At 32.9% G+C, this 6,072-nt stretch overlaps 1 protein-coding gene across 1 annotated transcript; it reads right to left on the bottom strand.

Annotated features, from left to right (window-relative positions):
* Positions 1 to 1,866: 1,866 nt before the first annotated feature.
* LOC136216960 (uncharacterized) lies at positions 1,867 to 5,187 on the bottom strand. The gene is made up of 7 exons (XM_066003510.1): positions 4,837 to 5,187; positions 4,666 to 4,717; positions 3,629 to 3,715; positions 3,499 to 3,552; positions 2,802 to 2,983; positions 2,591 to 2,673; positions 1,867 to 2,124 (listed from the first exon to the last, which is right to left on the bottom strand). Exons 3-6 carry the CDS (start codon positions 3,686 to 3,688, stop codon positions 2,610 to 2,612), a joined length of 360 nt encoding a protein of 119 aa, XP_065859582.1. The 5' UTR covers positions 3,689 to 3,715; positions 4,666 to 4,717; positions 4,837 to 5,187; the 3' UTR covers positions 1,867 to 2,124; positions 2,591 to 2,609.
* Between the last annotated feature and the right edge of the window lie 885 nt (positions 5,188 to 6,072).

The raw sequence follows: 6,072 nt of genomic DNA, 5'->3' as shown, positions 1-6,072 counted from the left end.
GTTCTGGATAAAACATCCCTCAATTGCCCCTTTTACAGAAACAGGTCCAGTAATCTCTCTACATATAGATGCGTTGGTAGTAACAATGACGATTGAAGGATGGGAGATGAAATGAATCGAGTAATGGTAGACACGGATAGTTCTTGCAATGTCATCACTAGAGGTGCATTCGCCAAACACTACAAGAAAATAACAGTGTACCTACGACACAATGTCGTTGGTAATATAAGTTACCGATGACATACAAACGAAACTAATGTCGTAGTCAGATTGCTTATTGGGAAAATGGTTACTTACCGATGACAAAATCATTGTTGTTGGCATTAGCGACAACATGGTTGTTGGTAAGTTGTAAGTGTACAACCATAAGAATTAATCGGTGTCGTTATTGGACATGGCATATGTTGTTGTTAAGTCGTCGTTAATAGATAAATCGTCGGTATGTCGTCGGTAATTTTCACATTGAATTTGGCACATGTGTTGTAGGGAAGTCGTTTGTATGTAGTTTCTAACTTGAATCGTATGGAAGTCGTTTGTAATATCGTCGTTAAAATATCGTCGGTAACATGTATCTTAAGTTGATAATTGTGTTATTAGTAAGTCGTTGCTAACATGTATGTCATATGCATATTTTATATATATATATATATATATATATATATATATATATAAATCATTAAATTTAAATTTGTATACTATATTAATTTTTAAATAATTCTAAAACTAATAAATAATATCTCAGGCAACAAACTAATAAAAATAATAATTTAAACCATCAAACTACTTGGATAATATATCCAAAATTACTACAATGTTTAAATTTTTTTGAACTTTAAGTGATTACTAAGTTGTCGTTATATAAATAATATTCCAAAATCACAATTTTAATACAGCAAAAAGATAGACAATCAAACTAGCAAGAAACAATAGGTCTTACGATTAATTTGTTCATCATTACAATTTTCTAACTGTTGGCATAACAGAGTTACTTAGACATCCATATTTTTCATTCAAATCTTGAACTTGTTGCTCTTATTTGAGAAGTATATTCAGCAGACGGTGGAGGTGCATGAGTAGTGTCGTTGTTATCGCTATATAAACAAGCTATTGATCCAATAATGAACTGTCTACATATGGTTGAAAAATTAAACATCAAAGCAGAAAAGCATAAAGATAAGCTTGGATACCAAATTATAATTACAAAAAAAATTCAGCAGCTTTTAGTAGAATTTAGGGAAAGGGTGCCAAAATAGATAGGTTTATGGTTTTTGGGAAAATATCAATTTAGGCTACACGTACAAAATAGCACCAATATAGGCTTAACTTTAAAAAAGGTACCAATTTAGGCATCGATAACGGAACGAGACACGTCATTGATATTACTCTGTTAAGTTCTGTCAATTATACGTGGAGGGAGAAATCAAAACTTAATGGATTAATAGAAATGACGTGTCCAATCCGTTATCGATGCCTAAATTGATACTTTTTTGAACGTTGAGCCTATATTGGTGCTATTTTATGCGTTGTGTCTAAATTAATACTTTCTCAAAAACCATGGACCTATTTTGGTAACTTATCCCTTAAAAATATATGCATTTATAAATGTGATGACTACCTCATATCTCATCACAACTTATATTTCCACAAAATTTCAATTCGTAAATGTGAGTTTTTTGCATTATAATACATTAATCATCTTAATGAGAAACGTAGAGCAGAGATAGTTGAACTAGTAAAATATTTGAACATCCATCTTTCTTTAAATTCAATAATAAAGATATTTGAACTAGTAATAAAAAAATAAAAATACCTTAAAAAACAAACTTGAATTCTTACCAAAACTTATGAGTCAGACAATTGTATCTCTTTTACATTCTGATGTTTGTTTCTTTAATATGAAGTCTCATGCTAGCATAAGACCACTAAAGCTTGAAACCTGCTTGACAACTTCTTCTTCCATTTCTACAAGCCCTTGATAAGAAGTCTCAATATCGTGTGCCTCTTTATTGAACGAAAACCTGAATTCTCTCTGTTCTCATTCTCTGATTCCATCTGTAGATATTGACCAGGAACCTTTGACAGCATCTAGAATCCTTTACAATCAACGGACACCATATATGCATCCTGGACAATAGGTAAAACTTCAATAAAAAAATTAATGCTTCCAATAATAGATAACCAACACATGTATACGAAGGCCTATGACAAAACGAATTATGTTCACTATGGTGCGATTTGCATTACCATCTTGACCTTGTTAGCAGTTAAGGCTTTCTCATATAACTCAACTAGACATCAAAATCAGAAATATATCATCTTATCAATATGTCACAACCTAATCGTATTATGAACATGTTATGAAGGGGTATTTTACTCTTGGGTTTGCATCCATGTGTATGATAAAAAAAGAACAAGGGCTCTATGTGTTGCTTCGCTTTGATTAATTCCATCTGTTAGCTTAGCCGAAAGAGATGTTGTAGATGAAATAGTTTTAGATGTACCTACTTTTAGATATCAAATTATTTACAACATATGTAACGTATGTATGCTATCAGGCTCAATCAGTCCTTTTCAATGATGTCGTTCTTACCTAAGGGATCTATTTTCGATCATTCCATATTTTCCAGTTCCACTTCACGAGTTCGTCCATAGCCATCAATCAACGTGCATGAACTGGAAAAACGAATTAGGTTTATTGTAACCATGTCAAGTTCCATTAGGATAACAATTTTAATAATCCCTTAGTCAATAAATTCTCACTCAATGGCACTAGATGAATAAAACACATAATACTTGAATACCTTATATTGAACCTATAAACTCGATATTTTTCACCTCCAAGTAGCTCCATAAGACTTTCACTTCTTGATGAGGGAATATGATCAGAAGAACTTAATACACCAAAAATTGTATAATTGGACTCTTTTATCACACTTTGTTTAGAGAGTATCACTTCCCCGACACTTTCGAGAGCCAACTCAGCCTATAACAAAAATAAAGTAACAGCCAATGTTAACATCCCATTTTTTTTTATATATGATAAGATTCAGCAATGATATTCTAGAGAAATAGAACCGCGTGCAATAAGGAGTCTGATACAATATTTAGATTGTGTGCCAACACTTATAAAGATAAGACTCTTGATCAAGCTGTAAATACCAGTACGTTAAATGCAGGTACTCTACCATTTGAAGATATACTTTCATTTTAATAAATAGTATTTGCATGATCTTTTTCCATATTGTTGGAGTATAAGATATAGCAGGAATATATCATATATATGGACTACAGTTGTTTGAAGATTGAACCATTTGATCCTATTGAAAACTATCCACCATTCTTAGTGATGCTTTAACGAGTTAGTGTGCTAATGATGCAGAGAAATCCACCATTATCTATTTGAATTATCAAAGTTTTAGTCCATAAATAAATACCCCATAAACAGATTTACAAACCCAGAATTTCATGATTACTAGAACTTGGGTAAATTCAACATACCTTTTCATCATTAAGAGCAACAACATCCCCACTCAAAGCAACCCTATCTGGTATCTGCATACGACATCACACTAAATATAGATTAAATAGTTGAATATTACATAGAAATGAGTCAAATGCAGCAACAAACCTTCTTCATTGACTTAAGTATATTTGCTAGTGGACCTAGAAAGGGACCTCCCATAGCCATTGAAGCTCTCTCATCAATGATTGTATTCTACATGAAAAAAGAAAGAAAGTACAAAAGAAAAACGATCAATACAAAATTCACGATATGCCTATGGACTTTGTTAAAAGTAAAGATGCAATGTATTTGCATCTAATGCTTAGTCTCTGAAACTGTTCTACTGCATATTAACATCTACCATTGCATGCAATTTGAGCAAATTTGTCTAAAAGCATATAGAAATAACCCAAAGAAGATTGACTTAACTCATTAATACAATTAAAAGGACAGGCAAAATGAATAGCATTGTAAAAAAATGAACACAATAAACTATAAGTCTAACAAGGATCATACCATTAGAACATTATTAGAAGAGAAAATGAGCAGGCATGGTGATTGACTCTGTTTCTTCTTATATTACAAAATGTCAAAACATTAATGGAAGGCAGAAAGATGGCATCACTAGAGAGGTAAATTACTTAATTACTATATTACTATGGTTAGTATTTTCTTCCACTAGTAAATTAATTGCATTCAAAGGTAAATAATTAATATTGAAAATCAAATTAAGTATATTAAATTTGTAAATTAATATGCAGGCAGCCAATTCAAGCATCTCAACACAAAAGTAGAAGAAACAAACAAACTTCAACCATAACTACAACTTTATTGAAGTAGAGCCAAATGCTGAAAAACTTGAAAAGATAACAATGGAGATCAAAATGGAAGCTTTTCATGTTTCTTCTTTTCTTCTTAAGAGTAAAAGTTATTAAAATGTATCCATGAACACAAATTAAAATAATTCAAACAAACACCCAAAAATCATAACTAATCACAACCCAAACATTTTTCCCAATTTAAGCATATCAGTTGAACCCAAAATATCTTCTCCCATCCTTACAACATTATAACAAATACCTTACAGGCAAGATTGACCATGAAATGGAAAGCTGAAAATCATGACCAATAAAGAGAAAAAAGGTGAAAGAAAGAATTTGTACCTGTAACTTTTACAGTTTGGTTGATTTTGCTTTAATTTGGCGTCTAGAGAAACTGAAAATGATGAAAAGGGAAGAGTTTAACCCTAATCTAGAATAGGGAAGCAAATCGGTTCACAAAGAACTTAAATTACGACAAAGCAAACTAATTAGAGGATTTAATTTTTTACTCACCCAAATAAATTGATCCATGATGCAGTCCTAATCTTGGAAGGGTTTGTTGTTAGCTTTTTCATTTTATCTCGGTCGGCCCATAGCTGCAACTGGTCTCAAAGGATCCGTTGTTGGCAAATAGCAAAGACTAAAAACACAGTTATGGTCTGGAAAGGGTTAGTTGCTTGAGGTAAGTAGAGGATTAATGTTCATTTTTGGGAAATTAGAGAGAGGCCGAGTGGGAAATTAGAGGATTAGGATTAGGGTTCCTGGGAAAGGAGAGAGAGAAAGGTAAAAGATTTAGAGAAATGAAAATAATGGAAAGTAAAGTTTAGAGGGAAAGTTTTAAGGAAATAAGCGGGAATTCTTTTGGTGTTTTATTTTTCAGTCATTGGTAAGTAGTTGGTGTTTTTTGTTATAATTCAGCCATTAAATAATTTATATGAAACTTGTTTGTAAGTTGTTTCTATTTGGGACGACATAGCATTGACATGCATTTGTCATCGCAATTGCCAACGACATGCGTCATTGGTATTTTCTGTCGTCGGTATGTTGATTGTATTTTCTAAGTATTTTATTTATAGATGTTGGCTGATTAATTTCGTAAGTAAGTTGTTTGTATTTCATTGCTAATAACAACGATATGTATGTCGTTGGTAAAATGTCGTATGTGAACTGATATTTTCTTGTAGTGAAACTAAAGGTTGATCTGATCCAAATAGAAACAACCATTGTTGACATCATAGGAGTGACAAGTCACACTATCCAGACCAAGGGACAGGTAACTTTGGAATGCAAGCTGACGGATGATGATCAAGTGTAGATTGGTGATCTGAAGTTCTCTATTATGGATGGACAATTAGCTTATAACATCATTCTTGGGCGGCCGTTCATCTCAGAGGTTGCAGCTCTAATTTCCATCCATCGTCTAGCAATGTACATTCCCACCAGCAAATGAGGAGTAATGATTAGTGGGAACCAAAAGGTGGCTCAAGAGACCTACTCAATGTCACTATCGATCTGCCCACAATCCAAAAATGACGAAGGTGAGGAAGATGAACTTGTCACTATAGCTTTGGGCGACACGGAAATGTTCCTTATTACTGATGGAAAGCGGGTGTAGATCGCCAAAGGATTACAACCTGAGATCAAGGAGGATGTTACGAAAGTTCTCATTGAGTCTGAAAGCGTGTTTGCATGGAAGAATGAGATCCTCACAAGAGTAAGCCCAGATGTGATTACTCATAAGTTAAACAT

Source organism: Euphorbia lathyris, chromosome 2 (assembly GCF_963576675.1).
Source record: "Euphorbia lathyris chromosome 2, ddEupLath1.1, whole genome shotgun sequence".
In the NCBI taxonomy this organism is placed as follows: Eukaryota; Viridiplantae; Streptophyta; class Magnoliopsida; order Malpighiales; family Euphorbiaceae; genus Euphorbia; species Euphorbia lathyris.
Note: the sequence above shows the minus strand (reverse complement) of the source record. Positions and strands in the feature narration are given on the sequence as shown.